This window comes from Saimiri boliviensis, chromosome 1 (genome assembly GCF_048565385.1).
Source record: "Saimiri boliviensis isolate mSaiBol1 chromosome 1, mSaiBol1.pri, whole genome shotgun sequence".
Taxonomy (NCBI): domain Eukaryota; kingdom Metazoa; phylum Chordata; class Mammalia; order Primates; family Cebidae; genus Saimiri; species Saimiri boliviensis.
In genome coordinates this window covers 183,445,802-183,469,872 of record NC_133449.1, presented here as the reverse complement: position 1 = coordinate 183,469,872, position 24,071 = coordinate 183,445,802, and the positions used below count along the sequence as shown (strand labels likewise).

General features: G+C 41.3%; 1 protein-coding gene across 2 annotated transcripts in view; it reads right to left on the bottom strand.

Annotated features, from left to right (window-relative positions):
- ALDH7A1 (aldehyde dehydrogenase 7 family member A1) overlaps nucleotides 1-24,071 on the bottom strand; it is a 58,996-nt gene that overhangs the window by 12,466 nt on the left and 22,459 nt on the right. Inside the window, exons 7-13 of one of the 2 annotated variants that reach the window (XM_039469694.2) lie at nucleotides 23,499-23,543; nucleotides 17,848-17,925; nucleotides 15,047-15,144; nucleotides 8,211-8,252; nucleotides 5,950-6,044; nucleotides 2,336-2,420; nucleotides 397-503 (exon numbers count right to left, since the gene is read on the bottom strand). In XM_039469694.2, the coding sequence (XP_039325628.2) occupies nucleotides 397-503; nucleotides 2,336-2,420; nucleotides 5,950-6,044; nucleotides 8,211-8,252; nucleotides 15,047-15,144; nucleotides 17,848-17,925; nucleotides 23,499-23,543 (550 nt within the window). The remainder of the gene's footprint in view (nucleotides 1-396; nucleotides 504-2,335; nucleotides 2,421-5,949; nucleotides 6,045-8,210; nucleotides 8,253-15,046; nucleotides 15,145-17,847; nucleotides 17,926-23,498; nucleotides 23,544-24,071) is intronic. The other variant, XM_074382001.1, reaches the window with a different exon arrangement.

Here is a 24,071-nt window from a genome sequence, read left to right as displayed (position 1 = left end):
GTAAGGTAGGTGGATCACTTGAGGCCAGGAGTTGGAGACCAGCCTGGCTAACATGGGAAACCCCATCTCTACCAAAAAGTGCAAAAATTAGCTGAGTATGGGGACGTGCGCCTGCAATCCAGTCACTTGGGAGGCTGAAGCAGGAGAATCACTTGAACCCAGGAAGCAGAGGTTGCAGTAAGCTGAGATCACCCCACTGAACTCCAGCCTGGACGACAGAGTGACATTCTGTCTCAAAAGCAAAAAACAAACAAAAACATGTATTTCCCCTTATAGTAAAGACAGGAAAAGAAGGATGTCAAATGGGGTCACTTTCCCAATATGCCCAGAGTCTGCTTGTGTCTAAGGGAAAAGAAGGTTAAAAAGCTGTTACACTGATCTCAGAGCATCCCTTACCTTGCCCCCATACACCACTGTGCCACCTTCTTTCTTTGCTTCTTCCACTGCTCCAAGAAACATGCTCACTGCCTGTTTAGTGTGGAGTGGCCCATAGAGAACATTTGCTAGAGAGAGAAAAGGAAGCCTGGCTCATCATTTTGCCTTTTATGGCATCATTTTATTATTAGAACAGATTTCTCAATGAATAGACCAATGCCTTCCTATATGCTCTCAACTGAGAACATAAGTCAGCATCCTTTTTCCATAAAGAACCATATGGTAAATATTTTATGCTTTGGAGGACGTACGTGGTCTCCATCACAATACTCAACTCCGTCATTATAGTGCAAAAGCAGCCACAAATTACATGCAAATAAGTAGGTATGGCTATGTGCTGTGAAACTTGCTTTACAGAAACAGGCAGGACCAAGTCTGTTTGCCAACCTCTAGTTTAAAGGAATGACTATCAATTAATCAAAACACTGCACTCAAAATATAGGATCAGTTTACTCATTACAGTGTGACCATTCTCTAAGGAACCATCACAGTCAGCAGTTGGTGCATAATTCAAGGAGGAAGAGAATGATGCTGTCCTACGTTATGGCTGCCGGAGACTAGGGCACTGACAGTGACCCACTGACAGAGGAAGAAGGAAGCTGTAGGTAGGCCTCTATGAGGATGAGGAATGTTAGCAAAGCCATCCCCACCCTGGGTGAAGAATGTTTCCAGGAGACAGTGCAGCACAGCAGGACAGAGCCTGACACATCTGGAACACTGAAAGGAGGTTGGAGAAGATGGAACTCTGAAACCAAGAGGGAAAATGGACACAGGAAGGCTGGTGAGAAGGCAAGCAGGGCAGGAGGCAGACAGCAGACCGTTAAGGATCCGGAGCCTGAGAAAAAGAAGGAATCAAGAGGACTCTAGGTTTTAATTTAAAAGCAGGCCTGGCGCAATGGCTCACACCTGTAATCCTAGCACTTTGGGAGGCTGAGGCAGGTAGACCATTTCAGGTCAGGAGTTCGAGACCAGCCTGACCAAAAAAGTGAAAATGCTGTCTCTACTAAAAATACAAAGATCAGTCGGGCATGGTGACACACACCTGTAATCACAGCTACTCAGGAGGCTGAGGCAGGAGAATTGCTTGAACCCAGGAGACAGAGGTTGCGGTGAGCTGAGATCATGCCACTGCATTCCAGCTTGGACAACAGAGTAAAACCATGTCTCAAAAAAAGAAAAGAAAAAAATCTAAAAGCAATGAGAAGTATTTTATGCAGGAGAGTGAATTATCTGATTACATTTTAAAAATTACTCTGTAAAGGCCGGGCACAGTGGCTCACACCTATAATCCCAGCACTTTGGGAGGCCGAGGCGGGTGGATCACAAGGTCAAGAGATTGAGACCATCCTGGTCAACATGATGAAACCCCGTCTCTACTAAAAATACAAAAAATTAGCTGGGCATGGTGGCACGTGCCTGTAATCCCAGCTACTCAGGAGGCTGAGGCAGGAGAATTGCCTGAACCCAGGAGGCGGAGGTTGTAGTGAGCCGAGATCGCGCCATTGCACTCCAGCCTGGGTAACAAGAACGAAACTCCGTCTCAAAAAAATAAAATAAAATAAAAATCACTCTGTAGCAATATGAAAGGTCAGTTAGGGGACTCTTAAAGCCTTCCACAAGAGGGACAGTGTTGGCTTGGACAAGGGTAATAGTAATGAGAGAGAAGCTCACTAAGTCTCATCCCATCTAAACAACCTCTCCTAGTCTCACCCACCAGCCCACATCAAGCACCCAGGGTCAAAACCTAGGAGCAGACACGATACCCGAAAGCCTAATAATCTGCTTCATGTGGCTTCAGGCCTCTCAGGGAAGGGAAAGAAACTCCAAAACTCAGATCAGAAACACTTGTAAACAACAGCTCTCAAAAAGGGATCCTTGGAAAACAGAAGGAGATACTCACAGTCCCACGGGTTCCCAACTCGGATCTGTGCATAGGCCTTTTTAAGTCTGTTTATAACCTCATCATGGATGCTTTCATGCACAAACTAAGCAAAAAAAGAGGTATTTGAGGGCATGGTATGATCAATGTATATATTTTTAAACAATGAATAATATTATTTAAAGTTATTGAAATATGGTAACCTCTAAAAACATAAGGAAATCAAAGCATGTTTTATTTTTAATTATATTATTTCTCACTTTAATATTAACTATATGAAGTTTAAAATTTCCTTTTAGGTAGATGTTAGAATAAAATCATAAGCCATGTCTTTTTTTTTTTTTTTTTTTTTTTTTTTTTTGAGACAGTCTCACTTTGTCACTCAGGCTAAAGTGCAGTGGTACAATCTCAGCTCATTGCAACCTCCACCTCCCAGGTTCAAGTGATTCTCATACCTCAGCCTCCCAAGTGGCTGGGATTACAGGCACCCACTACCACACCTGGCTAATTTTTTGTATTTTTAGTAGAGATGGGCTTTTGCCATGTTGGCCAGGTTGGTCTTGAACTCCTGACCTCAGGTGATCCACCCACCTCGGCCTCCCAAAGTGCTGGTATTACAGGCATAAGCCACTGCACCCCGTCCATAAGCCATGTCTTTATCAAGTTTCCAAGGAGGTATTTGGCTAAACTTCGCAAATGCATTAAAGAAGGCCTCAAGTACATCTGTCCCATACTGTAACTCTAAGTCTCAGTGAACACAGAGGACAGTGGTAACTAACTGCTGCTTAGTAAGTACAAACACTTAGCCCCAGGCTACATAGGTCTCCAGAGGAGGCCTTAATTAGGTGAGGATAACCCCTGCACTCTCTGGGTAGTTGTGAGGTCCATGCTATGCTCCTAGTGGCAGAGCTGAACTTGCCAAACTATTCTCTGAGTTAGTCTCCAGGTGATGAATGAACTGACATTATGAGAACTAGTCATGAAGCAGCCCACAGTACTGGAATTTATGAATTTATATATATATGCACACTGCTAACTCTAAGGAAATCTATTTGAACAATGGCTAATATTATCTATTAATATTTAACATTAATATAAAGGACATCTATGAATATCTGCTCCAAAACACACACAAAAAAATTTAAATTGGCTGAATAGTGAAATTTTTGGCTTTCATATAATTTCATATTTTACCATGTAATGAAGGGTATAATCATTTGGAGTACATGGTTTTTTCTTAGCTTTAATGTAATCTTTAACGGCAATTTAATGTGTATGATGAACAAATTTAATAAACTGTAACATTACAAATATAGTATCAGATTTTTTAAGAATGTCAGCTATGTAAAAATAAAGATTTATTTTCATTTGTGCAAAACACCTGAAAAAAACAAGTATGAAAATTGTGAGAGGCTGGGCACAGTGGCTCACACCTATAATCCCAGCAGTTTGGGAGGCCAAGGCGGGCAGATTATCTGAGGTCAGGAGTTTGAGACCAGCCTGGTAAACATGGCAAAACCCTGTCTCTACTAAAAATACAAAAATTAGCCAGGCATGGTGGTGGGTACCTGGAGTCCCAGCTACGTGGGAGGCTGAGGCGGGAGAATCGCTTGAACCTGGGAGGTGGAGGTTGCAGTGAGCTGAGATCATGCCACTGCACTGCACCCTTGCCAACAGAGCAAGATTCCTTCTCAAAAAAAAAACAAAAAAAAAAAAAAAAAACAAAGAGAAAAGTTTGAGAAAGGTAAAGATAAATTTCATCTATCTTTTAGCTTATTCTAATTAATTTAGATGTCAGTCTTATAAAGAATTTGTTCACACTCATTGTGAATGAGAGCAAAAGCCCAAAGCCAATTCCTTAATAATTCAGCTGAAGGCCTTTTTTTATTACAAAAGGAAAACTCAACAATAAAAAATGGCTCAAGTTCAAAAGAGCTAAAAGCATTTTTTCTAAATGGTAAATGCAGCCAAATTTTGTACCTAACTAAAACTTGCTCAGGGCGAGGTGTAGTAGCTCCTGCCTATAATCCCAGCACTCTGGGAGGCCAAGGTGGGTGGATCAACTGAGGTTAGGAGTTCAAGACCAGCCTGGCCAACATGGTGAAACCTCATCTCTACTAAAAATAGAAAAATTAGCCAGGCATGGTAGTGCACGCCTATAATCCCAGCTACTCAGGAGGCTGAGGCAGGAGAATTACTTGAACCCAGGAGGTGGAGGTTGCAGTGAGCAAGATCGCACCACTACACTCCAGCCTGGCGAAAGAGCAAGACACTGTCTCAAAAAAAAAAAAAAACTTGCTCAGTTATTGTATAGTCTTTTCATACCATAAAGTCATAAAAATCAAAGTTGTAACACATACTAAACTGAAGTCCAGCTCAATCTTAAGTATAGAGATTAAACTTCCCAAATACCACACTTCGAAGCTAAACCATATCTCCCCTTACATACACTTAAAGTCAATCTGTCATCTCTATATATACGTATGCAGACTACATACGTATATAGAGAGGTCAAGGGTATACAGAATCATTTGCTTTTCAATGAATCACGTCATTTCAAGTCACAGCTAAGACTAGACTTGAAGCTAAAAATTAAAATGTTCATTCATTGATTGGTTGAGACAGGATGTTGCGCTGTCCCCAGGGCCAGAGAACAGTGGTATAGTCATGGCTAATTGCATGTTCCTTGTCCTGGGCTCTATCAATCCCCCTGCCTCAGCCTCCCAAGTATGTAGCTGGGACTACAAGCATGAGCCATCGTGCCTGGCTAATGTTTTTTAACTTTTTGTAGAGACAGGGTATCACTATGTTGCCCAAGCTGGTATCAAACTACTAGGCTCCAGCAATCCTCCTGCCTTGACCTCCCAAAATGTTGGAATTATATGTTTGAGCCACCATGCCCAGCCCAAAATGTTTAAAATGTTTTACTACTTAAAATCTTTTTATAAAAAAGCAAGACTCTATTTTTAGCTAATAGTTTAATTTTTTTTTTTTTTTTTTTTTTTTTTTTGAGAGGGAGTTTCACTCTTGTTACCCAGGCTGGAGTGCAATGGCACGATCTCGGCTCACCGCAACCTCCGCCTCCTGGGTTCAGGCAATTTTCCTGCCTCAGCCTCCTGAGTAGCTGGGAGTACAGGCATGTGCCACCATGCCCAGCTGATTTTTTGTATTTTTAGTAGAGACGGGGTTTCACCATGTTGACCAGGATGGTCTCGATCTCTTGACCTCATGATCCACCTGCCTCGGCCTCCCAAAGTGCTGGGATTACAGGCGTGAGCCACCACGCCCGGCCGTAGTTTAATAATTTTAACATTTTATCTTGTTTTATTCTCTACGTTACATTGGACTTTTTCCATATTGTTCTAGGAGTAGGACTGAAAATAGTTCTCATCTCCTAGTCCAACTCCAATCAACTGGTGGTGGAACCCTGATTAGCTTGGGGTAGGGAAAAGGCAAAGTCCCTGATTGATTAACAACATGTGCCATGAGCACGGAAAGAGAACTGGGCCACATATTTGTCAGCTGTATCTAGAGAGCACGCTGTTCTAACAGTATCGCTGACATCTCCCTAACAGCAGTTAAAAAGTAGTGTTTAAGAGCAAGACAATCTCGCAGGCCTATGCAGACATACTCACCAGTCGCCTCGCAGTGGTACACCTCTGGCCAGCTGTTCCCACAGCAGCAAAGAGAGCTGATGGAACAACTAAGTTGAGGTCTGCATCTTCAAAGGCTTAGGAAAGCACAAACACATCCGTCAGTGAAGCAAAACAGGTAGACAGGTATTTGTTAGCTGGTATAAAACAATGTGGGGGTTTTTTGCTTTTTTTTTTTTTTTTTTTTTTTTTTGAGACAGAATGTCATTCTTGTTACCCAGGCTGGAGTGCAATGGCACGATATCGGCTCACCGCAACCTCCGCCTCCTGGGTTCAAGCAATTCTCCTGCCTCAGCCTCCTGAGTAGATGGGATTACAGGCACGTGCCACCATGCCCAGCTAATTTTTTGTATTTTTAGTAGAGACGGGGTTTCACCACATTGACCAGGATGGTCTTGATCTCTCGACCTCGTGATCCATCCGCCTCGGCCTCCCAAAGTGCTGGGATTACAGGCTTGAGCCACCGCGCCCGGCCTGCTTTTTTTTTTAAGATGGAGTTTCACTCTTGTCACCCAGGCTGGAGTGCAATGGTGTGATCTTAGCGCACTGCAACCTCCCACTCCCAGGTTCAAGCAATTCTCCTGCCTCAGCATGTTTCACCATGTTGTCCAGGCTGGTCTCAAATTTGCCTTCCTTGGCCTTCTAAAGTGCTGGGATTACAGGTGTGAGCCACCACACCCAGCCTATTTTAACTTTTCAAGCCTCAGTTTCCTCATCTAAAAATGGGGCAATAATGCCTAGGGTAACAATGGATGGTAGTAGGCAGTTAAGGAAGAGCTGTGCTCTGTGATCTGGCTGCCAAGATACAAGTAGTAGCATTTGTCATTTGCTATCCTGTTACTTCAGGTACGCAATCATTTTAAGTCTCAGAATAAAACCTTCAAATTAGATTAATAGCAGTATTTACTTCATAGGATTGTTGTAGGGATTAAATAAAATAATGCATATAAAACAGCTGAACATAGTACCTGGCAGACACTAGTGCTCACTAAATGCAAACTTTGTTTTGTACTGAAGTCTCTCTTTAAAAGTTCATCTAGAGGCTGGGCACAGTAGCTCACACCTGTAATATAAGCACTCTAGGAGGCCGAGGCAGGTGGATCACCTAAGGTCAGGAGTTCGAAACCAGCCTGGTCAACTTGGTGAAACCCCATCTCTACTAAAAATACAAAAATTACCCAGGTGTGGTGGTGTGTGCCTGTAATCCCAGCTACTTGGGAGGCTGAGGCAGGAGAATAGCTTGAATCTGGGAGGTGGAGGTTGCAGTGAGCCAAGATCATGCCATTGCATTCCAGCCTGGGCGACAGAGTGAGACTCCATTTCAAAAAAAAAAAAAAAAGTTCATCCAGAACAAACCCTTCACCATCTACTTATATCTTACACATACTTCTTATATGTGTCATCTACAAATATCTAAGCATTTTTGTGACAAATTCAGACAGTTGAAAAAGAGCATTAAGTAGTCTCTAAGCCTATAGGTGATTTTTTTTTTTTTTTTTTGAGACAGAGTTTCACTCTTGTTACCCAGGCTAGAGTGCAATGGCGCGATCTCGGCTCACCGCAACCTCCGCCTCCTGGGTTCAGGCAATTCTCCTGCCTCAGCCTCCTGAGTAGATGGGATTACAGGCACGTGCCACCATGCCCAGCTAATTTTTTGTATTTTTAGTAGAGACGGGGTTTCACCATGTTGACCAGGATGGTCTCGATCTCTTGACCTCATGATCCACCCGCCTCGGCCTCCCAAAGTGCTGGGATTACAGGCATGAGCCACCATGCCCAGCCGGTGATTTTTTAAAAATGCCTTAAGGACATGTTTCTTCTCAATATAAAAGCACTCAATATTCCACTAAAGACAAAATAATGTTTTGAAATTTAAAGAAATGATCAAGTCACATAAGAGTTACTTAAGTTATTCTAGAGAAATATAGACAGTTTTCATCCAACATAAGAAGAAAAAACAAGAAATAATGCCACACTCCAATGGCAATGGAAGCCTTATTGACAGGTTCTAGGTCCCAGGTAACATGTTCTAAATACGATACCTTTCCTTCCTAGTTACCTCTGCCTTCAAACCAAGCTTGTGTCCTATCTCCCCAGTAAAATTCCTAAACACAGGAACTAGGTGTCAGGCATACGCAACATGGAAGAAATGAGATCCTAAATGAGACAAGTTCCATATATTCAGGATGGCAATTGTAGAAACTATGAACAGAAAACAAACAAAAACGAAAGGGCAGCCTTACCAATAATGGCATTATTTCCTCCAAGTTCCAGCAAACTTCTCCCTTTAAAAAAATTACACATACAAATGAATGGCTAGTTCCGTATTTACTACACACTGCTATACAGCCTAACCCTACCTGTTAAATTATATAGCCTGTCAAATTATTTTTTATATAGCCTATCCCAATCATACAGCTATCTCAATTACACCCTATCCCAATTATTTTTCAACTTATTTTCTCATTTTAAAGTAGCATTACTATTGTATCAATATCAAATGTCCTAATTTGGTAACTACTGTGGTTATGCCAGAGAAAGAGAAAGTATTCCTGCATACCCTAATTGCCTACATTTTGTCCCATTTGATTGATCATTTTCTCTCTTTCCAGCAACATCTGTGCATACACTTCAGCAACATCTATTCACATTTACACACACACACACACACACACACACACACGTTCTGTGAGTGCATATTACTGTTGAACTGTTTGGAGTAAGTTGAAGATGTTGCTTCCCTTTATTACTAAATATTTTGGTGTATTTCCAATTAAAAATGGGCTCTGAATTCGAATAGATATCTTAAATTACCCTAGCAGATTTCATCTTCTCTGCCTTCTCCCCTTTTCCTTACTCACAGCAGCAGTTAGTTCTTCGTTAAGTAGTAGCAATAGAATCATAATTTTTAAAATATATCTGCCAGTCTTAAGTTATAGGTGCTTTTCTTGGGAGAGTTGGTGGTTAGGAGTGTAGTTAGAGAGCACCTGATAGAGAACTGGAGAGATGTAGAAAGTATAGATCCCTCCTCTTCTGCCAAACATCACTTGCAGCCAGGCAGGAGAAGTGGACATCAGGCATAAAAGCTTCCGTTTCCTTCCTTTTCTTCTTTACACCTAGCATAGTGCTATACTGTAGCCAGCAAACTGTCATTAATTCAATGATTGCAGCAGAGACTAGAGTTGGTGTAGCATTTGCTGGTTTTTGGTAATAACAGTCACATTTCTTTGTAATTAATATTCACTTGAGGCCATGCACGGTGGTTCATGCCTGTAATACTAGCACTTTGGGAGGCCGAGGTGAGTGGATCTCAAGATCAGGAGTTTGAGACCAGCCTGGCCAATAAGGTGAAACCCCATCTCTACTAAAAATACAAAAATTAGCCAGGCGTGGTGGTACACAACTGTAGTCTCAGCTACTCAGGAGGCTGAGGCAGAAGAATTGCTTGAACCCAGGAGGCGGAGGTTGCAGTGAACTGAGATCGTGTCACTGCCCTCCAGCCTGGGCGACATAGCAAGACTCCATCCCCCCCCAAAAAAAAAAATTATATATGTATACATATATATATATGCACTTCATGCTTACCTGTTTCAGAGCAATGAAAATGAGAACAAGGCCAGGCACGGTGGCTCAAGCCTGTAATCCCAGCACTTTGGGAGGCCGAGGCGGGTGGATCACAAGGTCAAGAGATCGAGACCATCTTGGTCAACATGGTGAAACCCCGTCTCTACTAAAAATACAAAAAATTAGCTGGGCATGGTGGCGCATGCCTGTAATCCCAGCTACTCGGGAGGCTGAGGCAGGAGAATTGCCTGAACCCAGGAGGCGGAGGTTGCGGTGAGCCGAGATCGTGCCATTGCACTCCAGCCTGGGTAACAAGAGCGAAACTCCGTCTCAAAAAAAAAAAAAAAAAAAGAAAATGAGAACATACTCTCCTGTTGTCACATATGCTCCTGCTATCACAAATGAATAAAAGTTATTCACATGGAAGCTGATTTTAAAATTCACTTAAGGAAATTTATGATCAAAAGACCAGTAATAAACATATGTCTAAGGCCACACATGGTGGCTCATGCCTGTAATACCAGCACTTTGGAGGCTGAGGCGGGCAAATCACCAGAGGTAAGGAGTTCAAGACCAGCCTGACCAACGTGGTGAAGCCCCATCTCTACTAAAAACACAAAAATAAGTTGGGCATGGTGGTGCACACCTGTAGTTCCAGCTACTTGGGAAGTTGAGGCAGGAGAATCACTTGAACCCAGGAGGCAGAGGTTGCAGTGAGCCGAGATTGCACCACTGCACTCCAGCCTGAGTGACAGAGCAAGACTGTCTCAAAAAAAAAAAAAAAAAAAAAAAAAAGAATGGTATTCATGGCCTGCTATATAACTTTTCTTTTCTTTTCTTTTTTTTTTGAAAGAAAGAAAGAGAGAAATGGGGAGAGAGAACAGGAGTCTTGCTCTATTGCCCAGGCTGGAATGCAATCTAAAAGTAGGTATTAAAAACCTCTTTTATGCCGATAATTGTGCTTAACAGCAGAGACAGGAAGGAATAAGGGAAGAAAATAACAAACAGCCAACCAATATTTCATTTAAGTCTGTGAAATGCTACGCAAATGCTAAGAGTGATTTACTTCCAATTATGTGGTCACTTTCAAAATAGGCATAATATGATACTGAGAAAAATGTATGTTCTGTGGAACTGGGGTGAAGAATTTATAAATATTCACTGGGTTTACTTGTTCCAGGTCTGAGTTCAAATCATAGATGTCCCTGTTAATTTTCTTTCTCCTTGATCCGTCGAATATTAACAATGTGGTGTCAAAGTCTCCCGCTATTATTGTGCGGGAGTCCAAGTCTCTTTATAAGTCATTAAGAACTTGTCTTATGTATCTGGGTGTTCCTATATTGGGTGCATATATATTTATGATCATTGACTCCTGTTGTTGCATTGATCCTTTTACCATTATGTAATGTCCCTCTTTGTTTCTTTTAGTCTTTGTTACTATTAAAGTCTATTTTGTCAGAGACAAAAGTTACAACTCCTGTTTTCTTTTTTTTTGCTCTCCATTTGATTGGTAAGTCTTCCACGAGCCCTTTGTTTTGTCTTTGTGTGTCCTTGCTTATGAGATGGATCTGGATACAGCGAACTGATGGGTTTTGACTTTTTATTCAATTTGCCTGTCTGTGTCTTTGATTGGGGTATTTAATCCATTTAAATTTAGGATTAATACTGATATTTGTGAGTTTAATATTGTCATTTAATGCTAGCTGGCTATTTTGCCCATTAATTGATATAGATTCTTCATTATAGAGATACTCTTTACCTTTTGGTAAGTTTTTGGGATGACTGATACTGGTAGTTCCTTTCTGTGTATAGTGCTTCTTTCAGAAGCTCTTGTAAAGCAGGCCTGGTGGTGATGAAATCTCTGAGTGCTTGCTTGTTTGCGAAAAATTTTATTTTTCCTTCATTTATGAAGCTTAATTTAGCTGGATATGAAATTCTGGGTTGAAAATTCTTTTCTTTGAGGATATTGAATATTGACCCCCACTATCTTCTAGTTTGTAGGGTTTCAGCTGAGAGATCTGCTATGAGTCTGATAGGCTTCCCTTTATGGGTAACCTGACCTTTCTCTCTAGATGCCCTTAAAACTTTCTCCTTTATTTCAACCCTGGTGAATCTAACGATTATGTGTCTTGGGTTGCTCTACCTGAGGAATATCTTCGTGGTGTTCTCCGTATTACCTGAAGTTGAGTATTTTCCTGCCTTACTACGTTAGGAAAGTTTTCTTGAATAATATCCTGAAGAATATTTTCCAGTTTGGATTCATTCTTTTCATGACATTCAGGTACACCTATCAAATGTAAATTAGGCCTTTTCACATAGTCCCATATTTCTTGGAGACTTTGCTCATTCCTTTTTACTCTTTATTCTCTAATCTTGTCTTCTCGTTTCATTTCATTAAGTTGGTCTTCGACCTCTGATATCCTTTCTTCTGCTTGATCAATTCGACTGTTAAAACCTGTACATACTTCACGGAGTTCTCATATTGTATTCTTCAGTTCCATTAATTCACTTATATTCTTCTCTAGATTGTCTATTCTCGTTAGGATTTTGTCAAACCTTTTTTCAAGGTTCTTAGTTTCTTTACATTGGGCTAGAACGTGTTCTTTTAACTCACAGAAGTTTCTTATTATCCTTCTGAAGCCTAAATCTGTTAATGGAATGCACTCGTTCTCCATCAGGCCTTGTTCCCTTGTTGATGAGGAACTGTGATCCCCTGTAGAGCGAGAGGCATTCTGATTTGGGGTACTGTCAGTCTTTTTACGCTGGTTTCTTCCCATCATTGTAAATTTATCCACCTGTCATCTTTGTAATTACCGACTTTCAAATTAGGTCTCTGAGTGGACGTCCACCTTGTTGATTCCCAGTGCCGGAATCTGAGCAACGCACTGCGCTGGCCAAAACAGCCATGTTAAGATTCGTGGTGCTTTTCTGCCCGGGAATCTCCGTCTGGCTTCCTTCTTGAGTCCCTTTTTTCAATCAGCTGAATAGGCGACTCTGCCTTCCCGGACCTCCAAACGCTGACCAAAAGGGGACCCAGTCCCATTTACTCTGCATCAAGAACCGCTGTGCCAGCCACAAGAGTCATGCTGGCGACCCATGGGGCTCCTCCACTGGGAATCTCCTGATCCATGAGCAACAAAAATTCGTCTGAAAGTGTGGCGTCCTCTCGTTCTCTGCGCTTTCACTGGGAGCTATAATCCTAAGCTGCTAGTAATTAGCCATCTTGGATCTCTCTCCCTATATAACTTTTCTAGAATATAGGTTGGTAATGTCTATCAAGAGTCCTGACCTAAGTAGGTAATCAACAAATATATTCAACACTGAAGAAACAGCTAAATAAAATTTGGTCATCATGATGGAATACTACAGAATAAGTTTTCTTTTCATGACTCTTAATAACTTAGGGGAAAGGTATTAAGACATCAAAAAAATAAAATGGAAATAATATAATCTCAACTAAATATAAATGCCCAAAGAAAAGACTGGAAGACACTATCAAATTGTAAGGAGGGATTTTTGTGGTAGCTTTATGGGTCATAGGTTTCTTTCTTTCTCTCTTTTTAATTGTGGGGGAAAATCCACACAACGTAAAACTTACTTTAAAATGGTTAAGATGGTACACAGTTCAGTAGTGTCAAGTACATTCACATTATTGTACAGCCATATTTAGAACTTTTTCATCTTGCAAAACTGAAACTCCATACCCTATAAACACTAATCCCTCCTTCCCCTACACCCAGCTCTTGGTAGCCACCCTGCTATTTCATTGATTTTGGCATCTTTCATATGACTGGAGTCATAAGTACTCATCCTTTAGGGACTACCCTATTTCACTTACCACAATATGTACAAGGTACAACCATGTTGTAGCATGTAATAGGATTTTTTTTTTTTTTTTTGAGGCTGCATAATAAGCCGGGCATGGTGGCTCATGCCTGTAATCCTAGCACTTTAGGAGGCCAAGGCGGTGGGATCTGAGCCCAGGAGTTTCAGCCCAGCATGGGCAACATGGCAAGACCTTGTCTCTACCAAAAAAAAGTACAAGAATGAGCTGGGCATGGTGGTCCAGCTACTTGGGAGGCTGAGGTGGGGGAACTGCTTGAGCCCAGGAAGTTGAGGTTGCAGTAAGCCATGATCATGCCACCAAACTGCAGCCTGGGCAGCAGAGTCAGACCCTGTCTCAGAAAAATAAATAAATAAAAATTAATAAAATAAAAATTTTAAAAGTCTGCATGATATTTCATGTTGAAAAGTCTACTCTTTCCCCATTGAAATATCTTGTCACCCTTGACACAACTGACCATAAACACAAGGGTTTATTTCTGGACTTTCAATTCTACTCCATTGATCTTTATGTCTGTCCTTATGCTGGTGCTACATAGTCTTGATTACCATACTTTTGCAGTAAACTTTTTAACTGAGAAGGGAGTGTCCAACCATTTTTTTCTTTCTCAAGATTGTTTTGGCTTTTTAGGGTCCTTTGCATTATCATATGAATTTTAGGATTAACTTGGCAATTGTCACAAAACAAAAACCTGGGATTTTTACAGGACTTGCATTGAATCCGTAGATCATATGGGCCATACTGATTATCTTAACAATATTAAATCTTCTAAAAAATGAAAAGGGAATATCCATTTATTTAGGTCATCTTTAATTTATTTTGATGATGATTTGTAGTACTCTGTGCAACAGACTTACACTTCTTTTGTTAAACATATTCCTAAGTATTTTATTCTTTTTGATGTTACTATAAATTGAATTGTTTTCTCAATTTCATTTTTGGATCGTTCATTGTTAATGCATAGAAATACAATTGATTTTGGTATATCAGTCTTGTGCTCTACAACCTTGCTGACCTTTTTTATTAGGTCAGCGCTGACCTTTTTTATTAGGTCAGCAAGGTTGTAGAGCACAAGACTGATATACAAAAATCTATGTTGGCAATGCCTACAGAGTTAAATAGCTGACAGATTAACTAGTCAAGTCTCATCTTATGCTGGGGTTAAAGTCTAAAATTCAGCCTAACAGCCAAAAATTCATAGCCCATATTATCCTTGAAAACTTTGGAAATCATCCATAAAGCACAGTACAGTATACAAAGCTATGTCTATACAGCCTTTTTCAATCGTGTATCCATGAAATAGACATGAGACAAGAGCGGATTTAAGCCTTTTATTCCATACTCACTCTAAGTTCTGTATTCAGTGCTCCTGTTTAAATGACGACATTTTTCTTCTTTAATTTGCCAAACAGGACTAGTAGAATTTGATAAATATTTTAATATATCCATTTAGTGAGAAATGACTTCTTTTCATAAATTTTAATATTTAAATTTAGGACCTCCCTAACATTCAACTGCTAATAACTGTACCCTTTTCTTTTACTTAGACATTCAAATAAACATCACCACTGTCTCCATGGAAAAGGTTGAAAGGAAAACAAAAACTCAACTTTTAGATTTCACCTCCATATTTGAGAGAATTAAAATCCTTATCAGAAAACCAACACTTACCAAACCTCTCCTGCACCATCAGGGCCACCTGTTTTCCCACCTGAGTGCTCCCAGTGAAGGACAGCAGGTTCACTCGTTCATCTTTGGCCATTGCTGTGCTGCAAGGGAACAGACATGGTCAGTCAGACCATGGAGAACCCAGGAATGGCAACAAATGGTACCCAGCACTGAAGTTCCCTTGGAAAAGCAGTCCCTCAAAGCTAAAGGAAAATCTATCCCAGGGGGGCAATGGAAGGTCTTCAATGAAAAGGGACAAAAAGTTTTTCATAAGTAAAGCAGAACACGCTAACCTGCTGTGAGCATTTGAATAGAAATCACCTAGAGGAAGCTGTTAGGGAAGAAAGTCTTTCCTGTTTTGATCTTAGCATTTCCTTGCTGAGCATTCCAGTTTTACAGACTTTTAACTGCTCTATAATTCTTTTAAGAACTAAAACTTGGGCAGGACGAGCCTGGGCAACATGGTGAAACCTCGTCTCTACAAAAAATACTAAAATTAGCCAGGTGTGGTGGCATGCGCCTGTAGTCCCAGCTACTCGGGAGGCTACTTGGGAGTCTGAGATGGGAGGATCACTTGAACCTGGGAGGCAGAGGTTGCAGTGAGCCTAGATCGTGCCACTGTACCCCAGTCTAGGTGACAAGAGACTCTGTCTCAAAAAATAATAATAAATAAATAAATAATTAAAAATTAAAACTTGGCCAGGCACAGTGGCTCATGCCTGTAATCCCAGCACCTGGGGAGGCCAAAGCAGGTGGATCACCTGAGGTCAGGAGTTTGAGACCAGACTCACCAAAATGGTGAAACCCCATCTCTACTAAACATAAAAAATTAGCTGGGTATGGGGGCAGGTGCCTGTAGTCCCAGCAACTTGGGAGGCTGAAGCAGGAGAATCGCTTGAACCCAGGAGGCAGAGGTTGCAGCGAGCCAAGATTGTGCCATTGCACTCCAGCCTGGGCAACAAAAGTGAAACTATGTCTCAACAAACAAGATAATAAAATTAAATTAAAAATTAAGACTTAAAAGCCTATAGGGAAATATCCTAAAGCAGGGGGCCCCCAAGCCAGTACCAGTCTGTGGCCTATTAGGAACCAGGCTTCACAGCAGGAGGTGAGCAAGTAAGTGGGCCAGTAAGCATTACTGCCCGAGCTCCACCTCCCGTCAAATCAGCAGCAGCATTACATTTTCATAGGAGGGTGAACCCTATTGTCAACTGCACATGCAAGGAATCTGGATTGCATGCTCCTGATGAGAATCTAACTAATGCCTGATGATCCAAGGTGGGATGATTTTATCCTAAAACCATCCCCTTGCTGTGAACCATGGAAAAATTGTCTTCCACAAAACCAGTCCCAGTCCCTGGTGCCAAAAAGTTTGAGGACTTCTACCTTAAAGTATTCCTCATGGAAGCTGACTTATAAAGGCTATGCTAGGATTTCCAGTTGCTTCTAAGGAATGCAGATCAGACACTATCGATTTGATCCTCTCTGTTCCGAGTTCAGTGCTTCAAAGGGTCCAATGTGAGCCAAGTAGGGCAGCCACAGTATCAGTCTAATGTAGGGCTGGACAACTTGGCTCAATTACCTAGGTCAGTCTTCCCAGGTTCAACCCAGCAAACATGAGCACTAATACTCAAAGTGGCTGCTACTTAACATGCTCCTGTACATACTACCATAATTATCTGAGCAATTGCAAGGTCAACATGAAGGACTAGACTCCCAGAATGCAAGAATACAGTCAAAGGCTGAAAGACTCATGTTTTAAATGACACTTAGATAATATTTCACTCTGCATTGTACATGTGAGAGATGTATTTTCTAAAATTTTCTCATCAATATGAAAAACAGAGTAATGTATTGCTCCTTTTTGAAACTGCCAGGAAGTACAATAGCACGTTAAAAGTGTTGGAAGAAGAGACTAACACTTTAGCCACACCAGTATGGATTGTAAGACTTGACTCCTAGAAAATTCACCTAATGAAAGTCTAAGCTGGTAAGAACAACCTCAGCTTTCATCCCTGTTCAGTGCAATTACAGTCTGTGTTCATCTTAACATCATGTCAAGTAAAAGCAGCAAGACATAAAAGGCTGCATGTTGTATGACTACATTTATACAGTGTCTCAAATAGACAAATCCATACAGACAGAAAAGTCTTTAGTAGCTGTCAGGGCATGAGCATAGGGGGAATGGGAAGAGATGGTCAATGGATATGGAATTTCTTTCTAGGCTGATCAAAATGTTCTGGAATAAGATAATGGTGACAGCTGCACAATACTCTGAATATTCTAAAAACCACTATATTGTACACTTTAAAAGAGGAATTTTATGGTATGTGAATTGTGAATTATATGGCAATTAAAAAGGAAAAAAATAATTTTATTAAAAAGAAGCTGTGTTCCTAGGGTTCCCGTTTTCTGTCAGCTGAGAAACTCAGACATTAGACTAGGTTCTTGGCAGGCAGTGAGACCCCAGACTTCAATTCCATAGGTTTCTTTGTAAGTAAACACCTTGATAAACCAAGTGTCAGGAAGTCACAGGCTGCCGACCATTACAGCAGTTTGTTATTTCAGGATATAAACACCTTACAAATAGTACCTCTGGCAATTAGAAAGACAATTCTTATTCATCCTCCAATAGAGCTTAGGTATTCATAAAATAAGAACCCAACAAAGTCCTAATAATAATAATTTCAAAAAACCATTCTCATCTCCTTGGTTATAGTGAGTTTCTTACTCTAGTAAAGATGATTCTAGTTGGTCAACCTGAGGTCCTTCAACAGAAGGATGCTCTCAGCCTAGTAACCTACCCAATGTCTGCTCCACCACAAGTCAAGGAACAAATTGCACCAGGCAGCTTGTTGTCCTCCAGAACCTTGGCTATTATCCTAGAAAGAAAAAACAATTATTGAAGCAATAATTTGATTTAAGTCATTTTTTTTTTTTGAGACAGAGTTTCACTCTTGTTACCCAGGCTGGAGTGCAATGGTGCGATCTCGGCTCACCGCAACCTCCGCCTCCTGGGTTCAGGCAATTCTCCTGCCTCAGCCTCCTGAGTAGCTGGGATTACAGGCACGCACCACCATGCCCAGCTAATTTTTTGTATTTTTAGTAGAGACGGGGTTTCACCATGTTGACCAGGATGGTCTCGATCTCTCGACCTTGTGATCCACCCGCCTCGGCCTCCCAAAGTGCTGGGATTACAGGCTTGAGCCACCGTGCCCGGCCTGATTTATGTCATTTTTTAAAAAAACAAGAATAAATTCCCACCACTTGACTCTCCTTTTTTCAACTTTCTCTCACATTCCTCAAACATACAACTCTCTTGCTTTTTCAGCCCCCTTTTCCATTTCTAAGTCACTGTTCCTAAATGGCCTTCTAACATTAAGAATCCTTTTATACCGGACTCTGCCCTCAAACATTCAGACCCAGATTTCTCCTCACATATTGAAAATGATGTTTTAAAAAAAACTATTAGAATTATTATTATTATTATTTTGTCCTAAAAGAATCTTGAGGCCAGGTGTGGTGGCTCATACCTGTAATCCCAGTCCTTTGGGAGGCCGAGGCAGGTGGATTACTTGAGCTCAGGAGTTCGAGACCAGCCTGGCCAACATGGTGAAACCCCATCTCTACTAAAAATATAAAAATCAGCTGGGCATGACGGTGGGAGCCTGTAATCACACCTACTCAGGAGGCTAAGATAGGAGAATTGCTTGAACCCAGGAGGCGAAGGTTGCAGGAAGTTGGAGGTTGTAGTGAATCAGGATCATGCCACTGTACTCCAGCCTGGGAGACAGAGCAAGATTCCATTTCAAAAAAAAAAAAATCTTGAGAAGATAAAAAACATCAAACATAAATAGAAGATATAAAGCATTTTTCAGGCAGCTCAACTTATCATTGTTTTCAAGTATTTTCTGCCAAACTATGAGGATACATCTGGTTCAAGACAGCAGATTCATCATCACTGGGCCTTTTTTTTTTTTTTCTGTCTTTCACAAATCTATTAAAACGATGATTAAAAAGGAAAATAAAAAGGAAATGAAAAAAATTACAAAAAAAAACAAACAAAAAAAGGAAATGAAAACAATAAAGGAAATTAGAGGTAGTCTCCACCAGCAAATATATTTAAACACATCTCTGCAAAGCAGAGTTAGAGAAGTTGTAAACTACAAACTGGGAAAGGGGAAAGGATCCTCAAAACCTAAATAAATCCACAGACACAAAAGATGGAGCTGGGGCCACCACGCAGAACCTTGAAGGAGCTTGGGGGTAGTTCCCACCAAATCACATCGGTCAGAAAATATCAGTACCCTGCAGGCTAAAGAATTGTGGACAAGCAGAGTTTGTTCCCCTGTTAAAATAAGAAATACAGTTACATGCTACTTAAATCTGATTTTGAGTTGTAAAAAAAAGAAAAGACAAATAATTCTGGTTTCTCTGAAATAGAATTCCATTCATTTTGAGTTTCCAGAGGACCAATAGAGCAAAGGTTCTTTTCATCAGTCATCTCAACTGACTGGCTACTTCCCAATTTTGTTTAAATTTCAAAAAGACCCAAATCCTATACTCACTCTCATAGAAAAGATACCAGTATCACACATGAGTAAGTTCCCCCAAAATACCCTTTACAGCCGTTTTCTTTCTTCCCTCCAATACAGGATCCGATCAAGGATCATGGACTGCGGCTCTCATGTTCATGACCAGGTTTCAGGCTGCACAACTCTTTCCAGAGACTTTGGGTATATATATTGTCTGCACAAGCAGGCTGTACACTCTTTAAGGGCAAGGCTTTTGTTTTGTGCCTATGGGTAAAGGTTAACAAGCCCCTGTCCCTAAGGCATGAGAATCTAACTTTAAGTTAAACTCTAACTCTGTTATCCAAGTTACTTGATAAGTGTCAGGGTGCCTTTAATGTTTCTTAGACAATCGGCCTATGGTCAAAATGACCCTTGCCTGGTCACTTGCATCTGAACTGAGATAACTATCAGTGAGCTATTAATGGGAATATCATGGTTTTTGGCTTTTCCTGAGTGCAGTGACACTTCTAATTGCATGTCCCTGTGGCCCCGGAAAGCTACAATTGTTACAAGAGATTCTGGTTTCTGTGGGGCATTAGGCTTTAAGCCAGGGTAATCCTACACCTGTCCGATGTGGCTTTTACATCCTTGTACCTGTGTGACTGTGACAAGAACACTGATTGAAGAGGAATACCTGATGCCATCCCCCTCACAAGCTATGTTCCTGTCCTACATCCTTCTGAATACACAGAGGAACCATATGTGGGCTGTGGTCTTACTGAATACACAGAGGAACCATGTGTGGGCTGTGGTCTTACTGAAGACACAGAGGAACCATGTGTGGGCTGTGGTCTTGGGAATCTGAACATTTAGTTGAATTTAAGACCTCCTTGTGGCACTGCATCACCCTTGGTTAATTCCAGCAAAATTTGGCATCATTTACTGATTACCTTCTGCTACAAAAGCAGATAACATTTTCAATGCTGTGAAAACTATCAACCAGCATATATTAAACTCCTACGTGAATGTTTCAAACCATTTAAAGGAAAAAAAAAAAAAGGCTTAAAGCAAAACTGTAACACAATGAACAATATTTTAGCCAGCTACTTCCTTTTTTTTTGAAATGGAGTTTCACTCTTGTTGCCCAGGCTGGAGTGCAATGGCATGATCTCAGCTCACCGCAACCTCCGCCTCCTGGGTTCAGGCAATTCTCCTGCCTCAGCCTCCTGAGTAGCTGGGATTACAGGCGCGCGCCACCATGCCCAGCTAATTTTTTGTATTTTTAGTAGAGATGGGGTTTCACCATGTTGACCACGATGGTCTCGATCTCTTGACCTCGTGATCCACCCGCCTCGGCCTCCCAAAGTGCTGGGATTACAGGCTTGAGCCACTGCGCCCGGCCTTAGCCAGCTACTTCCTAACAATTATTAAGTCAATTTTACTACTTCCACATTAATTATTCTACTGTTTTTCAAAAAACAAATGTTTATTTTTAGGCCCGGGCAGTGACTCATGCCTGTAATCCCAGCACTGTGGAAGGCCAAGGCAGGCAGATGACTTGAGGCCAGTAGTTCAAGACCAGGATGGACAACATGGTGAAAACCCATGTCTATGAAAGTTAGCCAGGTATGGTAGCATGCACCTATAATCCAGCTACTCGGAAGATTGAGGCAGGAGAATCGCTTGAACAGGCAGGCAGAGGTTGGAGTGAGCTGAGATTGTGCCACTGCATTCCAGCCTGGGTGACAGAGCAAGACTCTGTCTTTAAAAAAAAAAATTAGCCAGGAGTGGTGACGGCACATGCCTGTAACCTCAGCTACTCAGTAGGCTGAGGCACAAGAATCTCTTGAACCCAGGAGTAAGAAGCTACAGTAAGATGAGATGGCCCCACTGCACTCCAGCCTGGGAGACAGAGACTATGTCTCAAAATAAAAAATTTAAAAATTAATACATACTACCCTTGCTCTTTTCCAGCCCATTTTCCAATTCCTAAGGCAGTATTCTAAATAATCTTCTAGGCCGGAGCTATGGCTCACCCCTGTAATCCCAGGGAGGATTTGGGCGGCTGAGGCGGGTGGATCACGAAGTCAGGAGATTAAGACCATCCTGGCCAACATGGTGAAACCCTATCTTTACCACAAATACAAAAATTAGCTGGGTGTGGTGACTCACGCCTGTAATCCTAGCTACTAAGGAGACTGAGGTAGGAGTATCACTTGAATCAGGGAGTCAGAGGTTGCAGTGAGCCAAGATCGCCATCACTGCACTCCAGCCTGGTTACAGAGCAAGACTCTGTCTCAAAAATAATAATAATCTTTTTTTTTTTTTTTTTGAGACGGAGTTTCACTCTTGTTACCCAGGCTGGAGTGCAATGGTGCGATCTCGGCTCACCGCAACCTCCGCCTCCTGGGTTCAGGCAATTCTCCTGTCTCAGCCTCCTGAGTAGCTGGGATTATAGGCACGCACCACCATGCCCAGCTAATTTTTTGTATTTTTAGTAGAGACGGGGTTTCACCATGTTGACCAGGTTGGTCTCGATCTCTCGACCTTGTGATCCACCCGCCTCAGCCTCCCAAAGTGCTGGAATTACAGGCTTGAGCCACTGCGCCCAGCCAATAATAATCTTCTAATATGAAGAGCCCTCTTACCCACAAACTCCACGCCAATCTCTCTACTAACAACTCTGAAATCAAAATGCAGACCATGCATGCAATGGAACATTAAAGGTACACCCTAATCCTACACGGGAAGGCACCCTAACTCTATACATCCTCCAAATTCCAGAATAATAAATCAGTCACATTGCTTTTATGACTTAATCAGAGCTACCAGGTTCTCAAATATAAATAAGTCAAACGCTAATAATTTTTTAACCAAAAGATGAACACTTTAGTGTTAGATGAATCAGGAGATAAGTATCATAATCAGTTTTATTAACACTCTATTAAGCAAAAGCAATAAAAATATTAGCTGGATAGAAATCTATTCTTAGCCAGGCATGGTGGCTCATGCCTGTAATCCCAGCACTTTGGAAAGCCAAGGCAGGCAGATCACCTGAGGTCAGCAGTTCAAGACCAGCCTGGCCAACATGGTGAAACCCCATCTCTACTAAAGGTACACAAATTAGCTAGGAGTGATGGTATGCGCCTGTGATCCCAGCTACCCAGGAGGCTGAGGCAGGAGAATCACTGGAACCCAGGAGACAGAGGCTGCAGTGAGCCAAGGAGCCACTGAACTCCAGCCTGGGTGACAGAGCAAGATTCCATCTCAAAAAAAAAAAAAAAAAAAAAAGGGCCGGGCGCGGTGGCTCAAGCCTGTAATCCCAACACTTTAGGAGGTCGAGGCGGGTGGATCACAAGGTCAAGAGATCGAGACCATCCTGGTCAACATGGTGAAACCCCGTCTCTACTAAAAATACAAAAAAATTAGCTGGGCATGGTGGCACATGCCTGTAATCCCAGCTACTCAGGAGGCTGAGGCAGGAGAATTGCCTGAACCCAGGAGGCGGAGGTTGCAGTGAGCCGAGATCGCGCCATTGCACTCCAGCCTGGGTAACAAGAGCGAAACTCCGTCTCAAAAAAAAAAAAAAAACGATTCTCAAAACCATTAACTTGTTGAACAGTGAAAAAATATGGCTTCTAAATTGCAAAAATATTTCCTTCCCAATGAAGACGGTTTCATTTTCCAAGTGACAAAATAATGTCTGTAAGAGTTCAATAAATATGTCAATATCTGGCATGTTTCCAAAGAGTTAAATTAAATGACATGGCATTGAAAGCACTCTATATAAAAATGATATTACAAGCAAATGAAAAAGAGCTTAGCCAAATTCCATGCTTAAATAAATGTGATTCTTTGACCTCAGATTAAAAAGTCAGGGCCTATCAATCACCCTTTCAAATTAGTCCATATTCAGGAAAAAGAAAGCCACACATACTTACTTTGTGACAGCCACACTAATCAGGGAAGTTGTTGGAGCGCCTTTCCTTAAAAAGGTTAAAAAAAAAAAAAACTTATTTGATGGAAACCATAAATATCTTTTATTATCAAACAGAAGCAAAAGTGTTTGTGAGAAAAAACTCTGTCCAGTTAGACAACTGACAAATGAGTCTAGTAACCGAAACAGAAATCTGTCCTTCAGCTTGGTGTCTTTGAGACCTACAGAACAAAACTTTCAGAAACATAAAATAGCACCAAGCAATTCTGAATCAGCTTCCTGCACTGATCACAGGAATCATTAGGTTAACCTCAGCTAATTATGGGAACTGAGTGAAGCAGAAATCTACCAACGTGCTACATTAACTAAACTTTCCTTGGAAAACTCACAGAGCTGAGGAAAACTATACAATGAGCCTTTTTGGATTAGAATGCTGGAAAACGTGATTTCCTTTCACAACATGGTGCAAAATTATTAGTCCTCTCAAATATGTCCTATTTTATATTTAGTTTTTGAATACATTCAACTGAGTACCACACATTTAAAATGAATTAATAATTAGTGGAACAGATGCATG